General features: G+C 36.2%; 1 protein-coding gene across 1 annotated transcript; it reads left to right on the top strand.

The window, feature by feature from the left end:
• The first annotated feature begins 2940 nt into the window (after positions 1 to 2940).
• On the top strand, positions 2941 to 17765 carry LOC148948468 (uncharacterized). Its single transcript, XM_089093943.1, has 2 exons — positions 2941 to 3077; positions 16962 to 17765. Exons 1-2 carry the CDS (start codon positions 2965 to 2967, stop codon positions 17335 to 17337), a joined length of 489 nt encoding a protein of 162 aa, XP_088950069.1. The 5' UTR covers positions 2941 to 2964; the 3' UTR covers positions 17338 to 17765.
• Positions 17766 to 19755: the final 1990 nt, after the last annotated feature.

The following is a 19755-nucleotide window of genomic DNA, read 5'->3' as shown; positions in this document are numbered from 1 at the left end:
TTTTTTTACAATTGTGTTTTTATTCTCCCGCCATGAGAGGTCAGAAGAAATCACCAGACCAAGTAAAGTTATTTTATAGCTTATTAGCTCGGAAACGATAAGAGGTTCGAAAGACGGCTGAGTATTCTAAAGAAAAGAAAATGTCTTGACCGAGCATTTGTCTTTATTCACTACCATGTTTAGTTCAGCCGCCTCTGAGGTAACTTGGTCGATGAAACCAGCAGCATTGCTCTTCGAATCCTTAGATACGATTTCCATTAAGAACAAGTCGTCAAGGTATTTCCATCTGCCCTCCAGCTCAGCAGCAATTCATTTATCATGAGGAGGAAGCCCAGCGGCCCGATCACAGTTCCTTGTGGAATTCCACAAAAAACTGGCAGAGAAGTGGAAAATTGGTCTTTATGCTTCACAATTTGCTCTCTAGTTGTTAAGAAGCTCTTGATGATTTTAATAATAAAGCTGGGTATATTTTTTTCCGCCGTTTTTTCTAAAAGTATTTTGCGATCAACAAGGTCAAATGCTTTTCTGAAATCAATTGCATTAAATTTATCCATTTTCCAGGTTCAACCATGGGTTTTAAAATAAAATCAATTAAATTAGCGAGGTAATAAACTGTCGAACACTTAGGGATGTTACAAATTGCTTTCGATCAGTTACTTTCAAAAGATATATTTTTTCAGCCATGCGGCAACAAAGCTTTCGTATATTCTGCTAAAAACTGACGTAACTGTGATCAGTCGGACACCAGAGAAATCATTAGCTGCTCCTTTCTTTGGAATGTGGGGTAATAAACCCTTTCTTCCATTTCTTTGGAAAATATCCTGTTTTTGTTATATTATTGAAAATTATCTGAAGGGGAAATAATAATTCTTTAGCAAATGCTTTAATGAGAGCAACTGGAATGTCAAAACGGGCAACGGAAGTTCTTTTTAACGAAGAGAGTTTACGGATTATAATTACCGATGAAATATCAGCAATTAAATTATAATCTGAAGAAGTAATTAAATTTACTTGAGGATCCTCAGGTAAAAGAGGGGAGTAAGACTGCACAATTGAAGCAAAATGGGCATTTAAATCATTCGCAGTTTTCTCTAGAGGCTCCTCATTCATAAAGTCAACTGGTTAAGAACTTTTACCAATCAGACTTTTTACTTTAGTGAAGAACTGCGACGGCTCGGACTCCAAAAAATGGTCAACTTCATTTTCATAGTAATTTGCTTGTACCTATTTGATTTTCGATTTTATTTGGTATGCCAGCTGTTTTGCTTGGTTCTCTTGACCTTTTCGTATTAGGTACAATTTATGTTTTATCAGTCGCTTTATTTTTGAATTTGCGTATGGTTTATCACTAGAACAGAATTTAGTCTTACGTTCGGGAAAGCACTCAAGAAATTTTGAATTTACCTTATTATGGAATTCTTCTACTTGAGAATCCAAGTCTTTAGCTGAAGAGACCGCGACCCAGTTTTCTCCCGTTATCCAGTCACCGAAGTGCAGAAGACCATGGTCAGTGATGGGCCTTGAAGTAGGTTCGGTTACTGAATATTTAATTTTTACCTTTTCCAAGGGGTTCCACTGTAACATATAATGATAAATTCCAACAAGTGGTGCTAGTTTACTTGGATTCTGGTAATATTCCGAAAGATTTGTCAGGATTACATCCAGAGAAGTATTCCCTTTAGTTGTGGGAAATCGACTAGAGTTCTAAGGTTAAGTGACCTGGCCAACGATTTGCTATCGAGTTCGTTAGCATCTCCTATCAGTACTGCTCCAAAATATGGGTGAGTTCTCTGGACGTATTCTGTCGATTTCTGCAGCTTCTTCCAAAAAGCTTTTCTTGCTGCATCTGGCTGCAAGATGCAGCAAAACGCACACTGCTACGGCAAAGAGCGGCCTAAAGAGTCACTTAGGTTGGGCTTTGACCCAAATAATTTCATCATTATCTTCAAGACAGGGTATATTTAAAAACTGAGGTTTAATACCTTCGTGCACGAGTGTCAAAATTCCTCTTCCTCTTTTCCACAAGAGGATGGTCATCAGGCCGAAGTTTAATAAAAGAAGAAAAGTTAGGAATCCACAATAAATTAAGATCTTGCCGGTGGATCTTGAAAACACAGATAATGGAAGAGCCAAGAATTTGAGCCGTGGTCTGAAGTTCAGTAAATTTCTTTAGATTTAAACTTTCGGCGTTGCTGTAAGGGAAAGAAGGAAATACGTAAGGTTTGTCGTGAAACTCCCAAGAAAAAGCTTTATTTCGGAACTTCTTGACCCCTATCGCGACTGGAACAGCAACAGGATTATTTAAACTGAAGTCACCAACAATTTTTCCTTCTGTAGGGAAAGGGGTAAAGAGGAGGGGGAATAGAATAGGGACGGTGCTGGTTGTTTATTGGCTGTTGATGAAAATTTATAGGTGGGGGAGGATGAGGGAGGGGGTCTAAGAGGCTTTAAAATCAGTAATAATGTTTGGCTTAATTTTCAATGGAAGTTTTTCGCAACGAGACCCTCTCCTAAAATCCTAAATTCGCCACTGTTACTGGTAACATTTATCACCTTAAATTCATTTCCAACACAAAATGTTAAGAAATAATGGAATGTAGAGAAAAACATCTCCACCATGGCCAAAATCAAGAAAAAGATAAAAGAACATCACTATCAGAAAAAAAAATCTGCTATTTTGCTTCAAGATAGTAAACGAGAATAGCAGCAAAACAGCACTTTATTGATTTCAAGCAGAGTATCTTGATTTGAAGATAGGATAAGGCAAATAGAAACCAGAAAATGCTAAATTCTACAGATCGATCAAAATACTGACCTAAGCTTTTGTGCGACCTGCCACGGATATGGTCAAAATTTGACTTTTCTATGTTAAGTTGATACAGTCGAAAAGTTCAACATTCGACAACTCTGAACTTTTGAAAATTATTTATTTGAATTTATAAAACAAGGGTTTCATTTTGAAAAATGCCAGGAATCCAGTCCGTGGAAGATTTGTCAAAAATAAAAGTAAAGGATGCGTGTAGAACCTTTCTAAAATCCCAGGAGTTAAGAATTCAGACTTACAACATTTTTGAAAAGTGAGTTAAGTATAGCCTGTCATCATCCACACAAGGTAGGCTGTAATAGTGCCATGGCTGACTAGTTTACTCTTCTGGGTCTTGGTTTCCCATATCTGGATTCTGCATGTCTATAAATCTTTTTGGTAAATATATACCAAATCATATTATTGAGTTAGGAATAAAGTGAATACACCATTTGATGCCTTTTTTTATGCTGATTACAAATACAATAATCATTTCTATTGGAAATGAATTTCAACCCCCTATATATGCCAATTCAGGGTATGTATTTCCACATTAGGGGGGGGGTTGAGGAGCAAATTTTGTGTGTGATGTAAATGGGAGGTAAGTTTAAACTTTACCCCCACCCCCTGTAATGTAGAAATATATAGGCCTACCCTGAATTGGCATATATAGGGGGGGGGGGCTGAAATTAATTTCCAATAGAAATACAGCTTCAGTAGGCATTTGTCATACAGCTTCAGTTATTATTTCAGTTTTGTTTATGTTTGTCAATGGTACCTGATTCTTTTCTTTGCAGCTCATTAAATATGTCCAGCTCCCATATATAGTAATACTGAACAGATTACAAATGATTCAAACAAATTTGATTTGGTTTCCAACCTTGTGTTTGTTTTAAGCTTCACTTCCTTATGATCATTAATCTAAAGTTTATGAATTACATGTGTGCAGAAGTTTTTCAATAGTGTTGGCCATTTGCGAGTTTGGGACTCTTTGTCCGAGTTTGCAGTGAATCCTTCTGTTATAAATGCGCTTAAAATTTTAAAAGCAAAAATTAAAAGCACATTGGTATAATAATGTTTCTTTTTTTTTTTGAAATTGTGTACAGGGTTCTACAGTACTTTGCCAGTTCAGTATACCAGAACAACAGGGTAGAGTGCTCTCACCAGTGTTGTATATTGTATATGCTGATGACCTGTTAGTTTTGAGCTGTATGAAGAGTACTTTGGCATTATCTGTACAATGTATTTCTATTATGTTTTGGAATATTGGTCTAGCTTTGAATGTTTGTAAATACAAATATGTAGTTTTTAATCTTAAATCATCAGTCCATAATTTGTCTTATTGATCCTCAGTAATTTGTGATGTTGCAACTTTATGTTACTTAAGGATACATCTGTTTCATACTTCTTGTTTTGTAACTCAAAGTCTTGAGATACGTAAAAGAAAAGTTGAAGATTAGATATGCTTGTATTGTGGAAAATTCTCACCCCAAGCTTTAGCTGAAATGTATTCCATGTTTTGTTACCATTTTGTGTTGTTTTTGACCAGTTTGTATTTGTTATTGAAGAATAAAGATTTATACCAGATCTATATTGCAAATTTTTGCTATAGGGGAGATGGAACATGGTACCTTTGTGAAGAAAATTTTATTCAAAAAGTCTGTCTTGATTGCATCCATTATGTCATCTGTCAGGTAGTATACACATGTTTTCTTGCAGACATCATAAAATATTCTTATCAGAGATTTTAGGTAAGAAGTTTTTCTTTGTTCTTTGAGTAAGAAAGAGGATCTGGTGTTCTCAGCTTAGCTTCTAAATGGTTTGTTGTATGATAATGAGAGTGTTTTGTCAAAAGCTGTGTTCTTTTGGCTCCAGAACACTGTCAAATGATTGATTTATTTGGCCATCTAGTGATATAAAATATAACCCTTGGAAAGTTTCCTGCTTGTGTACTCTGGGACATGTGTTCCTGGGCACCCTGGGTCACTTTTTATCCATTGTGGCCCTGGGTACCCTCATGTCTACATCAGGTAACTCCAGCCAAAGGTCAAGATATGAGATGGAATTAAGATCAAAATTCAAGCAGTATCTGTAATTGCCCTGTTGCTTTCACTTTCCTTAAAATTTTTAATTTTGTCAGAATGCCTAAGAAGAGGGAGGTCAATTAATCTCTCTTTGCCTGGGATGAAGAAAACAAAGGCTGCTGTAATTGCCCACTTGAAAGATGGCTTACCACACATGGATCTAAGATCTGTGGCTACACTGTATAATGTTAAGAAGTCAACACTTTGTTGGTACTGTAAGTCATTTGCTGTATCATCAGAGGAAGAAAAAATGGCATTTTTCTTCTCACTTGTCTATGATAAGTAAATTATTCCCTTCTGAAATGGAAGATTCTTTTGAGTCTTATCTTCTGCTATCATTGCAAATGAACAATAGATCTACAAAAAAAAGAAGAAAAAGAAATTAGCAAGTGAAATCTCCAAAATCATGGGGTCATAATGAAGCAGCAGGAGAATTCTGCTATAAGGGGCTCATAAAGAGACACACTAGAATTTCCCTGTGCAGACCAGAAAGCAGTAGCCTTCATCGTAATCTTAGATTCAGCCATGATGCAGTTGCCAGATTCTATGAGCAGCTGGAACAGATATACTCAAAGATTCATTTCCCAGCCAACTGCATTTATAACATGAATGAAACCGGCTTATTGAATGCTCAATAGAAATGCCCAAAGGTTCATAGCCCTAATGGGGCCAAGCAGCTAGAAGAAACTACATAACAGGAAAGAGGGAAACTAGTCACAATGGTTGGAACTCTCAATGTGATGGGGAGCTTTATTCCCTGGCACCTTATCTTTGGAAGGACTTGTTTTGTGGAAAGGCTCATGGAGGAACAAAGGCTATTACTAGTGAAAATTGAGAATGTATGGATGATGACACAACTATTTCTGGGTTACTTTGGTCCCTTCAAAAGGTATATGCCATGCTCCCTTGAGCAGCCAGCTCTTCTGCTCATGGATAACCATGATAGTCACATGAGCTATGACTTAATTTCTGCTGCAAAGGTGATGGGTTTGCAAATTCTTACATTCCCTCCACACCTATCATATAAGCTACAGCCCCATAATATAGCCATCTATTCATCATAAAAAGCTAATTTAGCAAGCTATTTAAAACTTGCTTAGAAACCATCCTGGGAGGTCAGTCATGGAATACAAGATCTCTGAACTTCTTGGGGTTGTATTCCCAAGCGCTTTGATGCTACTGAACATTATGAGTGACTATTATAAACTGGGAATTCATCCCTTCAATCCAGAATGTCTGGCAAGAATTTTATTCTGCTTCTGTTGCTCTCTATGCTGGCACTGATGACTCATTACTCTCAAGTGACCTGTAAGAGGCTCTCCTTGGTAACCTACCAAGGAGATAAAGCCTGGTGATTTTGTACTTGTTTTATATGCTACTAAGAAAAGTTCAAAATATAAGAATGTCTGGCAAAGATTTTATTCTGCTTCTGTTGCTCTCTATGCTGGCACTGATGACTCATTACTCTCAAGTGACCTGTAAGAGGTTCTCCTTGGTAACCTACCAAGGAGATAAATCCTGGTGATTTTGTACTTGTTTTATATGCTACTAAAGTTCAAAATATAAGAATGTCTGACAAAGATTTTATTCTGCTTCTGTTGCTCTCTGTGCTGGCACTGATGACTCATTACTTTCAAGTGACCCCTAAGAGGCTCTCCTTGGTATCCTACCAAGGAGATAAAGCCTCGTGATTTTGTACTTGTTTTATATGCTACTAAGAAAATTTCAAAATATTATGCCAGCAAGGTCTTGGAGATTCAAATACAAGGATATAATGTGAACTTCCTGAAACAAAAGCTCCCTGCTTGGAAGTTCATATTTCCAGAGACAAAGGATGAGGCCTTCATGATGACAAGCAAAATTGTCTTGTGCCTGCCAAAACCTAATCTGAGTGATGGCACAAAACGTGCAGCAAAAGCACTGACCTTTGTTGTCAACCTTTCACAGTATGCTATTGAGTGAATTATATTACAAGCTTCTGTTTTTTATGTTTATCATAATTGGAGTATTTTATAGGTTTTCAACAAATAATATTAGGTAAAAAGAGGTCTGTGTTCCAGAGTACCCTCCTGGTTGTCCCAGAGTACCCAGGGGTCTTGGTATTCTAGGACAAAAGAACGGGGTTAGGAAAATTGTTGATACCAAAAAAGTTTATCAAGGGAATAAGCTGCAAAAAGCCCAATAAGTTCCTTTTAAGCAAGTAGCAAGATCAAGTAATTTGACTAAAGTATTTTCCTGATATCTGTCATAAATTTGAACATATCCCAGAGTACCCACATCTCCCCTACATTCCCACTTCATATCATAATACATGTATTATTGAGAATTTTGGTGCCACTGGCATTAATTCATTTGAGCTGTTTATTGCTAAATTAATAAAACAGGATTTTAGTCCCTAGGCCCTAACCCCTCAACGATTCATTGAATTTTCACCTTAATACCCCCAGTCTTAGTAGCAGTAACAAATGAAGTTGTAGTGGTAGATAGTAGTTGTGGTGTTAGTAGTAGCAATAATGTGCACATTGTGACTTTTGGTCAATTGATCATTCCCAAAAAACTCCAACTTAATAGCCTAAGCAATTCCTGAGATATGTCCTTTTGAAAACCTTCATGCTCATATTGTGTTGTTTTTTTTTCTCAGTTTTCTCTGAAAGCTTCATCTGAATGCCCTCAGCTTTTTCAGACACCAAGGGTCAAACAAGTCCTCATGGTTCTATTTATCTTCAATGACATCTCCTACAAAACAACTGTTGTAAGCAACTATATCTTGGATGTGACCATATTTCAGACTTGAGTGTGGCCACTTAAGATGCTGTGAAGGTCTTAAGTTCATAACGTTGAGGAGACCCCCCTTGAGGGGGGGGGGGTCTTTTCTTTCCCTTTATTTTGGAGTATGTTTAGATAGCACATAAACAAAATTACAGAAAGGGATTATTTACCCTAGTTTCAAAGCTTAATGATTCTGAGCTTAACACCTTCTATATAATTAAAGTTGGGTTTTCATGTGGGGAATACTGGGGTGTGGGAGGGGGCTAGTTGCCCTCCAATCACTTTTGACTCTTATAAATTCCCAAGAACTTTAAATTTAAAGTCAAATGATCTAGCTCCTATTGAAGTTTCTACAAAAAATCCTTTCATATAAAGCTCCTATGTAAAAAAAAATAAGTAAAATAAACTGAGTCCATTTTGCTCCCTACTTAGGCAGTGCAATTGCACTGCCTATGATATGTTTGCTTGTTTTCCTGTTTTTCTTTTGTTTAAATGATCCGTTTAATTTAAAATTTGCATTTTTTAATATATGTTAACTAATTTTATCTGTTTGTTTGTTTGCCTGTTTTGTTTGATATTTTTCCTGTTTGTTGTTTTTACCCTGAAATTTGAGTGTGGATCTTTGAAACTTGTGAAAGAATTCGTTTGAATAAAAACCTTATTATTATTAATAGCCTGATATAACATTTATTTGTTATGACCTCTTTACTATACTATTGTTATATAGGCAATATTAGGTTTTCCCCTTTTAAAATTAAAAATCCTATCAACCTTATAGCCTATTGTTAAAATGAAAAACATTTATTTCCAAAATGCTTTTTCTCCTTTCCAAGAAAACCTAGCAATTCTTCCACTCTTTTTTGTCTGAATGCTATGCATCTGATCCTAGTTCTGATTAAAAAATTACCTTTATTTTCTTCAACGTCCCCTCCCTTTTGCATTGGAAAATCGATCAACATGTGAAAATACTTTCTTTTAGACGTTTTCACTTGCATTTTCTACTGTTTGAGTTCTGGAGGAATAAAAATCTCTTTGATTCAAACAATTACAAAAAAAGAAAGGCAACTTAGGTATCTCCAGACAGAAAAAACAACAAATCTAATAGACTATATCCTTTTGAAATGTTTGAAACATCATTACAAACCACTGCTCTTTAGTAGCTACGGTTTTACCCTTTTTAAAATTTTCCTTGCCTATTTTGTTTGATTTATTGGTTTTTTCTTTTTTTGTATTTTAATCCTGAAATTTAAGTGTGGCCTTTTGGAGCTTGGGAAAGTAACTTTTTGAAATAAAATTTTATTCTTATTATTAATAGCCTGATACAGCATTTTTTTTTTATTATGACCTCTTTATTATAATATTTTTATCAGGGGAATATTAGGTATTGCCCTACTAAAATAAAAATAAGAATCTATCAATCATTTAGTGTCAAGTTGAAAAACATACAACTCAAAAATACTCATTTCTTCTCCAAAAAATCTCATAGGAGTCTTTCCATTTCGATTTTTTTCAGAATCCTATGCATCTGATCTTAGTATTTTCTTTTCTTTGACCTTCCCTCACTCTGTGTTTGAAAATCGGTCAACTTTTGAAAACCCTGCTTTTACATGTTTTACTGCTTGAGTTCTGGCGGAGTAACAATCTCTGTGATATGTACTCCATGTCCAAGCAATGAAAGAAAAGAAAGGCAACTTAGGTATCTCCAGACAGGAAAACAACAAATCTAATAGACTATATCCTCTTAAAACGTTGGAAACACGATTACAAATACCACTGCTCTGTCTGGAGAAGATTCTGATTCAGATCATGTTTCTGTGATGAGCACAGTGGCTAAAACCCAACTCAAAAATATTCCTGTAAAGAAAAAATAAGATTCGAAGACTCCCCACCAATAAACTGAAAGAAGCCACCACATGCAAAGCCTTTCTGCAATCACTAGAAGAGTTTCTGAGTCATAGACTTGAATCACTTATATCCGCCAAATGACCCGTGACAGATCTTGATACTCTGATCAGGAAACTGAACTCATCACTCTTGGACATACCAATTGAAAATTCTTAGACCACAAACCTAAGACCAAGAGGCCTTAGATTTCTGATGAAATCCCCAAACTATGTAACCAAAAACAAAAGGTTTGCAACAAGGAGGGCTGGGAAAGAAGAGACATGCATATGTGTATACAGTGGACAGTACATAAAAAGTTTAAAACACCTCTCATGGTCTAGATACCAACCTTAGACAGAGAGGCCTTGGATCTCTGATGAAATCTCTAAATGATGTAACCAAAAACAAAAGGCTTGCAACAAGGAGGACTGGGAAAATAAAAACATGCATCTATGTATAAAGTGGACAGTACATTTACCTGCAACCCAACTATGCTATCAGTATTTTATATACAAGAATGTAACCCCAGCCCCTTCCTTTGCTTAGTGATAAAAAAGAGGTCATTTACTTTCTGAAGATTAATAAAGCTCCAAACCATGACAACATCCCTCCCGAACTCAACCCCCCCCACCCCATTTGTTAGAAGATATACTGCATAAAGATGTGATTGCTGTTTGGTTGACAGGCCATTTCCCAAAAACATGGGCAAAGGCAGTCATTTTGCCAATCCACAAGAAAGACACTAAAAATTTCTGCAAAATCATTGGGCCACAAGCCTTACAAGTTAAATAGCTAAAATCATAGTAAGGATTCTTCTAAATTGAATCAAAGCCCTGACAGATCATATCATAAGTGACTACAAGGCAGGATTCTCTCCTGGATAGTTTAACACTTTCCCTGAGGAATGCCCTGACGAGGACGGGGTGTAAAAGGTTGGAGCCGTTATAGGTTTATTTCTCCCTTTATTGGGAGAAATAGGAAGGTAATAGGAAGGTACAATGACCTTGAGTACCCCCCCCCCCCCCCTCAAGGAAATTATAGCCTAGTAAACGACACAGCATTTGTACTGGGTTCTGTTAATGGATGATTCTTCTGCGTTGGTCTGTTTTGGCAGGCTTTTTTGGGCTGAAAAACCTTTTCCTAGCTAATTGATGTATTATGGGTTGCCTCCCCATAGTAACATAAGATTTGTTGGCATAAATATATAATGAGTTGGAGGTAATAGGCTTCAGATTGTCTGTGCAGGATTTCAACTCTTGTTGATAGAAGAGCATTGCAAAGCATCAACAACCATATTGTGACCAAGATGGGCCAAGGTAAACACAAAGCCTCAATTTAATTGGAGGTCCCAGGGACTTCTTGCTATCTGGTTCTAAGCTGGATTAAGTGCTTTGTGTAGACTTGAGAAGATGTGTTAGTCCCGTCCTGCACTAGTTCTGGGAACATTGCTTATCCTGGGGTCAAGATAATGTCAATGATCAGAGGCAAAGCTATAGCGTTGCCTATAGGAAAGGCCATACGGCTCCAATGTTTTATTATTATTATTATTATTTTTTTCCAGAGGCACTTCATATGGAAGGGGTCGTCGTAGAAACTTCAAAGGGGGTTCATTCGATTGAAAATCAAGAGTTCTAGACTTCTAGTGCCCTTTTTAAGGGTCAAAAGTGATTGGAAGGCAACTAACACCCCTTCCACACCCAAAAGTTCCCCAAACACATCCAATCAAAATTTTGAGATACCCATTTTCAGCGTAGTTAATTTCCAGATAGAAATTATATTTTGAGGAGGACACTCCCCCACAGCTCTCAGGGCAAGGGTTGTAAGTTATGCCCTAGGGGCATATAAGGTTTTTATAGAAAGCTTTGTCATAGAAACTTCAAAAAGGACTCATTTGAATGGAAATTCAAAAGGTCTATTGTCCTTTTTAATAGTAGAAAGTGATTGGAGGGCAGCTAACCCCTCTCTCATGCCCACTTTTTCCCCAGACACATCCAATCAAAATTTTGAGATAGCCATTTTGTTCAACGTAGTTGAAAATTTGGGAAATTAGGTCTTTGAGGATAACAACCCCCCCCCCCATAATCCTCAGGACAAGGGTTGTAAGTTATGCCCTGGGGCCATATAAGGTTTTTATAGAAAGCATTGTCGTAGAAAGTTCAGAAAGGGCTCATTCGATCGGAAATTTAAATGGCTAGTTCCCTTTTTAATAGTCGAAAGTGATAGGAAGGCAACTAACATCCCTTCCACGCCAACCATTTCCCTAAACACATCCAATCAAAATTTTGATATAGCCAATTTGTTTAACATAGTTGAAAGTTTTGGAAGTTATATGCTTGAGCAGGACACTCCCCCCACAGTCTTCAGGTCTTCAGGGCAAGGGTTATAAGTTATGCCCTGGGGGCATATATAGTTCTTATGGAAGGAATGCTTGCATAAACTTCATAGAGGGCTCATTTGATTGAAAATTGAAAGTTTTAGTTCATTTTTTAAGATATCAGAGGGTAACTAGCTCCCCCCCCCCAAGTCCTTTTTTCTCAAATGCATCCGATCAAAATTTTTAGATAGCTATTTTGTTAAAAATAGTTCAAAGATCATATAACAAAAATTCCGGTGTCGACAAAATCCCCCAGGGCCCGGGGGCACGTGTTGTAAGTTATGCCCTCGGGGCATATATGGGTCGTATGGAAGGGATGCTTGTATTAACTTCAAAGAGGATTCATTTGATTAGAAATTGAAAGTTCTAGTTTACTTTTTAAGAGTCAAAAGAGAATGGAGGTTAACTAGCCCCCCCCCTCCACGCCCTTTTTTTCTCAAACCCATCTGATAAGAACTTTGAGATATCTATTTTGAAAAAATAGTTCAAAACCGTATAACGAAAACTCTGGGGTTGACACAGCCCCCCCCCCCCCAGGGCCCGAAGGAAGGCGTTGTGAGTTATGCGCTGGGAATATATGGTTCTTATGGAAGGGATGCTCGTAAAAACTTCAGAGAGGGCTAATTTGATTGGATATTGAAAGTTCTAGTTCAGTTTTTGAGAGTCAAAAGAGATTGGAGAACAACTAGATCCCCCCCCCCGCCACGCCCCTTTTTTCCCGAAGGAATCCGCTAAAAATTTAAGATAACCATTAAGTTAAAAATTGTTTAAAAGTCAGATAACAAAAACTCAGATCGACTCGTATGAACTTCGGAGAGGGCTCATATGATTGGAAATTGAAAGTTCTAGTTCAATTTTAAGAGTCAAAAGATATCCGAGGGCATATAGCCCCCCCCAGGCCCCCCATCCTTTTTTCCCTAAGCCCATCCGATGATATTTTAAAAATAGCCATTTCATTAAACATAATTCAAAGGTCGGATAAGAAAAACTCTAAGATACTAAAAGAGAAAAAAGAAAACAAACAGAAAACTATAAGATACTAAAAAAGTTTGACTCTGTTTCAGAACTTTATTTTTTAAAACAATAAAAACTTTAGCGTAAAGAGCGAGGCGTTGAGGAGGGGACAGCCCCTTTCATATACGGAATAATTTCTGTTCGTTTTAAGTTTTAATGTCGCTCCTTACTTTCAGTTTAAAAAAACTTGTTTTTTTATTTAATTACAAAATAATAAGGCCCGGGTGCTGATAGTGTGGTAAATGAGTTTCTTAAATATGGTGGCTATGAGGTTAAAAATAGACTACTGAAGATTAGAATTCGATTTTCGAAAAGGGAGAAATACCTAGCAATCTTAGGAAAACTTTAATTTAACCCCTCTATAAGAAAAGTGATAAGAGTGAATGTGGTAATTATATAGACATTAGTCCAGTTTCTGTAGGAGGCAAATTACTTAGTATGAGGGTACTTTTTAGAGTTAGAGATTCTTAAGATAAAGTTTTAGGAGAAGAACGGAGGGGAGGGGAAGGGTAGATTATGCGTCAACCAAATTTTCACTCTTAGATTAATAATTGAGAAGTTCCTGAGTCATCAAAACACCTTTAATCCTCAGTTTTATAGATTATTACCAAGCATTTGATTCAGCTGATAGAAGAGCTTTAGCGAACGTCTTATCCTTGTGTGTTACACCAGACAAATACATTAAAGTGATTAGTAACATGTACGAGAAGAACATTGTTGCTGTTAAGGTAGGAAATAGGTTAGTTGCTGGTTTCATATTAAACCAGGAGTTATGCAGGGTTATGTTTTAATCACATTCATATGGATCATTTTGGCGGAATTTGTCTTAACGAGCATAGCAAAGGCAACGGGAGAACACGGAATCAAATAGGGAAGTAAAACTCTCCTGGACTTTGATTATGCTGATGAGTTCAGCATCCTAGATGGAGATGTCAGCAAAATGAATGAATGTTTAGAGATTTTGCAAGTTCAGGATGTAAAAATAGGTTCGAAATTTACCTTAAGAAGACTAAGTCGTCAAAGCTAGGAGTAAATGAAGATGAAAAGGTTGCTGTTGGGTAACGAGAAGATTGATTAAGTGGAGAGCTTCACTTACTTAGATAATATTATTAGTAAAGATGGTGGGTGCTGTGAAAATGCTAAAAGTAGAATAGCCAAGGCTCAGGGTGTTTTTTCAAGTCGAAAAAAGTTTGGAAAAATAGGAAGATAATTTTGCAAATCAAGATTAGGATATTGGAAGCTACAGTGGTTAAAAATGGCTATGAAGCATGGGCACTCCAAAAAGCGGATGAAGATTTGCTAGATGTTTTCGAGAGAAATTGCCTACGCATTGTTCTGGGTACCCGGCTGAATGACCGTATTTCAAACTGTAAGCGGTACAAAAATGCTTTAGGTCTGGTATGCATATAAACCTAAAGAAGAGAAAAGTCTAGCATGCGAAAAAAATCCGAACCCATCAATTGTTTATGCCATAGTAAGTGGCGAAACTTTTGGATTGGCAATCAAGTTTGTACACTTAGAGAGACTGCTATCATCAGACAACAACTGCTCCAGTGACATAAAACAAAGACTTTCCAGAGGAAATTTGAGCTCGAAGAGATTGCCCCCCCCCCTCTAAAAACAAGCATGTATCAATGCACCCAAAATTATCGCTTCAAATCGCGAATCATCCCTGTTTCGATATATACCCCCAGCGCAACCTATGAGAATGTCTGGGACATAACAAAAAATGAATTACTTCAGTAGGAAATGATACTGAGCTTCAATTGTGAATTTGCTAATATACAGAGCTACCACAGAGTAACTTGTTAAGTAAAGGTGTTTATGGTTGTTAAAGCTGAATTTAGGTTCCTAAAGCTCCTTTCCTTGCTTTGAAAAAAAATTGTCGCCTGAAGGTTGCTGCAGTAGCTTAAATCTATTAAAGAACGAACCACAGCCCAAAGTATCTGAAATAAAATTTTTATGTTCAATATTTTAAGAAAAATATAATTTTTTATTCAGATCTAGCTGAACAAAATTTGTAATTCTGAAAACAGATTTTTCAAAAGTTTCAAAAATCCCGAAAATCTTCAAACATGATGTCAAATCAAAATATTAAGTACCTAATGATATAGCATTTTGAAAAACATATAAGAAAGTTTGTAAAAAGATAAAGGTCCTCCAGAGCCATTGCTGGCGCATAGGGCGTCGAATTGACTGTTCAGTTGCTGATTTTCAGAAGCAATACTTTGTGATAGCAAGACATGGTTGGAGAAAGATTCTCAGCGGAGTAACTTTACAGGTGTTGAACTTCTAACCTTTTTATACCTCCAGTGACATATCTAAGTTGCTTTTTATTCAGGGTGCATTGTGTGTTGCCTGGAAGTTACCCATTGCTGCCCAAAATGAATTGCTATTTCAAAAATTTAAGCTAGTCTTCTTATCCTGGCTTTTATAAGAGCCAGAAAGGATTGATGATAGGTGGAGCAATATGATATAGGTTGGGAAGTATTCACAATTTTCTGCAGTCATACAAAATTGTCATGTCTATTTTGCATGGGTCTGCCAGTATTGAATGCAGTGTTTTTCCTCCTCCACAAGAATGCTCAGAAATGAAAGAACTTCTGGAATGAGCTCACTTTGAATACAAAACTGTTTGCAGTAAATGGACTTGGTATATTTAGAGGGCATGTACAAGATGCTGCTGTCACTAAAGGTATTATAAAACCAGGAACCTCTGCTAGAAAAATTCTGTTTTTTACTTGGAGCTACAAAAATCCTTGAAGGAAAAAAAAGAGAAAGAACAGCTGAAAGAGCAGCAGCTTGTAGAAAATTTTTTGAAAAGACAGACAGTAGACATTCTGGGAAAATCTCTAGGAAAAAAGATACTTTCGACTATTTAGAAGGGCACTAGCCCTTTGAATTTCCAATCAAATGAGTCCTTTTTCAAGTTTCTACAACAAAGCTTTCACTAAAAACCTTATATGCCCCCAGGGCATAACTTATAACCCTTAGCCTGAGGGCTGTGGGGGGAGTGTATTACTCAAAGATATAATTTCCGACCCTTTCAACTACTTTGAACAAAATGGCTATCTCAAAATTTTGATTGGATGTGTTTGGATAAATGGTGGGTGTGGAAGGGGTCTTAGTTGCCTTCCAATCACTTTCGACTATTAAAAAGGGCACTTGATTATGAGCAAATCATCATTTTAATTTATTTTTCTTTGGTTGAAGTTGAAGGGCATGTGCACAAAATTTCCGCTCTACATGTTTTCCCCTTCAGACTAAGTTTCATTTTCTGCTTATTTAGTTCTTTTTCTTCTTGAAGTCTTTCTGAAAGCAAGTTTTTTATCTGAAAGGGTTTATAGTGAAGTCTCTTTATGAATCAAAATATTTCCGCAAGTCCCTATTTTTGGCTCTCCAAACCTGGTGCACTCCTGTTATATATCATTTGGAGTTTTAATATCAGTTGATGATGAGGAGGTAAATTAATGAATTCGAACGTCAAGTTTACTGATATTTTGTTTGTCCAAAGATTCCATCTTTAGCATAATTTATAAATAAGGAAATAAAACTGTTATTATTTTGCTGTATCAAAAAATGCACTTTCAGATGATTTATATGCATTTTATGAATAACATTAATCAGATTAGTTGCACACAAGCATAATCCAAGGCTGAGTGGGCGGGGAAATGATATTTTCTAAGGGGAAGGTCAAAATTAAAAAAAAATAATTTTTTATGTCAGTATTTTTAAAGATCTAGTCCTTTTGGGTGAATTCGAGGGGAAAATTTTCCCTTTCACTTGCCCTCTTTATGCTGGCTTGTCTACAACTAAAAATCAGTTCTAAAACCACGGATTTATCCTATATGTGTGACTTCTAATTTCCCAAAAATGTTTTTTGGTGTTCAAATTTCCCAAATATTTTACTTTTGAGTGTTTTATGCAATTTTTCTTTTTGGCAGAAGGGGTCCTTGGGGAGATCCTTCGGATTATTTTTTCTGTCAGAAAGTTCAATAAGTAGGTGCTGCACTAACCTTCTCTTTTGTTTTAGGGGTTTCAAGGACTACTTGGATGAGCAATCTGGTCAAGATTTTACATCTTTTAAAAAATTAGCTTATGATGTCACCTGTGAATTCAACAAAATCTCTAAGCAAATAATTGAAGTTGAGTCATTGCTGAAATCGATTGGCACTGGAGATGCCTTAAATGCTGCAAATTTAATTGAAATGATACAGGGCAAAGAACAAGAACAACTGGAGAAAACCATAGAGATGTTTCTCTCACAGAAGGATGAAAAAGACGAAATATTTAAGGAGTCTGGTTATTTTGGCTCAAAAATTGTTGAATACCGTGCAAAATTGCAAGGAATAAGAGAATCTATCACAGAGAACACAGAAGAAGTGAGACTGATCTTGATGGATATATAAATACAATCTCATTGAGAAGTTATGATAATTAAAGACTACATAAACTTACCAGTTGAATTTGGGAGTTTGAGCATTAATCTGAATGTCCCAGAAACTGCTAGAGTAATTACAGTGTACAATTACGAACAAACCTTGAAATTTGTAAAATCACTTGATCAAGAGCTGCATTTGCAGAAGACAGAAGAACTGAGAATGATTTTATTTTACGTTTGAAACAGACACTAATTGTAAAATAATGATAAATAAAGAGTACAAACTTTTTTTGAGGTGTGAGTACGAGTTTAAAGTGTGAGACAATTCTGAGAAACATCTATTATATGCCATTGGTGCTATTAAAACAAACAATTGTAATTTAAAAATTACAAGATATAATAGTAGCCATCACATCAAACATACAAGTGAAAATGATTTTAATTAAGATTTATAATCAGGGGCGTCATTTGCTACGGGTTAGGGGGGCAACTGCCCCTCCCAGAGCCCAATTTGCCCCCCTACCCCATTTTCATTTCTCAATGTCATTTCCATTTCATTTGGAAAAATTGACTCTAACTTTGCCCTCCCCCCCCCCAGGATTTTGACGAAATTATGCCACTGTTTATAATAGACAGTAATTGTAGAATGGCTAAAATTAAAGATTTCAAAACTTATTCATTTGAGTTGTGAATAGGCATTAAAAATTCAAAATAAACAAAAAATTGCTTGAAATAATTGGAATATGCAATTATTATACAGTTATTGCAGTGAGTACAATTATGAAAAATAATTGTAATGTGCAAAATTATAAGAATCAATACAACAGTCAGAGAGAACACAGAAAAAAGAGAATAATTTTAATTGACATTGAAATGGAAACTAATTGCAGAATTATTATAAATTAAGGCTAAAACTGTCCATTGAAGTTGAGGCTTTGCCATTAATTTTAGATTTGCAAGAGACAATTACAATGTGCAATTATTGCAATTATAACGAATACTTGCAAGGTGCAATATTGCAAGAAATTGGAACAGCTATCTCATAAAGCACAGAAGAAGTAAGAATCAAATTATTAGAACTTAAGGTAAGATAAGATATTTATTTCAAAACACTACTATCACAAGCTCCGAAGGACCGAATTGCATTTCGGTGTAATACAACAATACAAGACATATAAATAGAACGGGAACTAAAAAAACTTGCTAAACAATGGCAAAAACAACAATATTAGAAAAACAAAGCCATTTATTAGTCTAAAAAACAAAAAGTTTCCAGTTCCAGTAGGTTAAAAAGGCACGGACTAGAGCAAAACCAAAGAAGAATTAGATAAAAATAATGTTAAAAAGGTTTAAAAGACAGTATATAAAAGGGGAGGGAACGGAAGAGCCAAACGGACACCAGCATGGGTATCACCAGTAAAAAAAAAAAAAAAAAAAAAAAAAAAAAAAAAAAAACTATTGGTTTATTTGATCAGTAATGAAGGGGACAAAGGTTTTTTAATATCTGGAGGTTAAACAACGGATGGGGGACAAGATAGGGATGGGTTCAGATACAGTACGTGGCAGGCGGTGTCTGAATGGGGAGTGTCTTTTGGGGAAAATGTTTTCCGTGCGAGGGTTTATTATTGCATTTTTTGCAAAACGGAGGCACAGCGTTCCTCTCCTGTGCTCAAGAGTTTCCAGCTTGGCCTTTTTTAGAAGGAGTGAATATGGTACCAAAGTTTCTTTAAAAATTATTCTTAGGGCTCTTTTTTGAATAGATTCAATTTTATCTGATTCATCATGGGAGATGCCAGGATGCCAAACTGGACAAGCATATTCAAGATGCGGGCGAACAAAGGAAGTATAAATCCTTAAAGAATGGGAGGGGGGGATATTAAATTTATTCAAGAGCTTAAGGAGAGACATAGACGAATTAGCTCTACGGACAGTATCTTTCAAATGGATATCCCACTTTAAATTAGAAGAAATTGTAACCCCAAGTAATTTAAAGGAAGACACAGAAATATCTTGGGGTATAGGGTCAAGGAAGGCGGGACTAGATTTCAAGAAATTTATCGTAATTATATTTGATTTAGTGGAATTTACTTTCATATTTAGGTTCTTAGCTTCATCCGAAATGTGTGGTAGAAATTCTAGGGGGTAACTTTTAATATTCCTGTGACATACTTCGAGGATCGTCAAGTCATCCACGTATTTCCACCTTTGGAGGAAGTCCTTACAAATATCGTTAATCATGACTAGAAATAAAAGTGGTCCCAATTAGGTTCCTTGAGGAATTCCACAATATATAGGGAGGGGGTTAGAGAAAATACTTTTGTATGTAACAAATTGGGATCTATTTGAAAGAAACGATATAACAATATTTACTAACAGAGGATCAAGTTTAAAGTTAACCAGTAGTGAACGAATTAGGGTGGTGTGGTCAACCAGGTCAAAAGCTTTT

Source organism: Artemia sp. Qi Xiang Cuo, chromosome 9 (genome assembly GCF_049724085.1).
Source record: "Artemia sp. Qi Xiang Cuo chromosome 9, ASM4972408v1, whole genome shotgun sequence".
In the NCBI taxonomy this organism is placed as follows: domain Eukaryota; kingdom Metazoa; phylum Arthropoda; class Branchiopoda; order Anostraca; family Artemiidae; genus Artemia; species Artemia sp. Qi Xiang Cuo.
This window is presented reverse-complemented; position numbering and strand designations above follow the sequence as displayed.

Excerpts from the sequence above, each read along its gene's own strand:
- LOC148948468 (XM_089093943.1), top strand. The coding sequence starts at position 2,965 with ATGCCAGGAATCCAGTCCGTGGAAGATTTGTCAAAAATAAAAGTAAAG. Across the intron at positions 3,078-16,961 it reads ACTTACAACATTTTTGAAAA|GGGTTTCAAGGACTACTTGG; the intron begins GTGAGTTAAGTA and ends CTTTTGTTTTAG.